The 779-nt window shown below is 37.7% G+C and overlaps 1 protein-coding gene across 1 annotated transcript in view; it reads left to right on the top strand.

Moving 5' to 3' along the window:
• LOC116691755 (interleukin-4 receptor subunit alpha) overlaps positions 1–779 on the top strand; it is a 5,963-nt gene that overhangs the window by 2,500 nt on the left and 2,684 nt on the right. Inside the window, exons 7-8 of the mRNA XM_032519626.1 lie at positions 149–245; positions 381–465. Coding sequence (XP_032375517.1) covers positions 149–245; positions 381–465 — 182 coding nt within the window. The remainder of the gene's footprint in view (positions 1–148; positions 246–380; positions 466–779) is intronic.

Here is a 779-nt window from a genome sequence, read left to right as displayed (position 1 = left end):
TGAAGGACTTTAGACTTGATCAAACCTTTTCATCTTTTTTTGTGTCACCACCTTCGTAGAATAATACTGATAATTCATCTGCCACCTAAAAATGTCATCACTGTAGTAAGACTCACTAATTCTGTATCATTTCATGAAATTTTTGCAGAAAAAGATTACATATTAGTCATTTTGATCAAATCTTTGGGTCCAGTGTGTGTGGCTGTTGGAGTCCTGCTGTTAGTATTCTACAGTCCCGCTGCAAGGTAATTCATTGGTTCTTTGCAATGTTGGTGAAAGGGGAGATTTTCACAATCATTGTAACCTGCTTTAATAATGGTTGCTCGCCTAAAAAGGTAATGTGATTTGATCGATCTGATCTGTCATGATTTGTATGACAGACTGAAGATAAAAACTCTGTCCCAGACACCATCGCCTGCACCTTTTTTCCAACCTCTATTTCAACAACACGACGGCAATCTCAAGGTGAGGAGTTAATGCATTGTCCTCTTGTCCATTCTCTGTCCTGTTGTCTTATTTAAGGAAACCACTCCATATATCTGTTTTTAACAGTAAACTGAATTATTTAGTTTCTTTTCCAAATTACTACAGTTTAAGTATCCTTGCACAACAATAAATATACACAGAAGGAGACTACATGATGTGCAAATGAAAGCACACAATTTAGCTGCTGTCTGGATTTACCCTGCAGAGATCTGAGGAGCAGTTAAAGGAGAATTCAAGTCGATTCCAACACCTAGCTCTGTTGTTTGCAAATTTGGAGTGCTGTCAGTAGAGAG

The sequence above is a fragment of the Etheostoma spectabile genome, chromosome 6, assembly GCF_008692095.1.
Source record: "Etheostoma spectabile isolate EspeVRDwgs_2016 chromosome 6, UIUC_Espe_1.0, whole genome shotgun sequence".
NCBI classification, from domain to species: Eukaryota; Metazoa; Chordata; class Actinopteri; order Perciformes; family Percidae; genus Etheostoma; species Etheostoma spectabile.
Note: the sequence above shows the minus strand (reverse complement) of the source record. Positions and strands in the feature narration are given on the sequence as shown.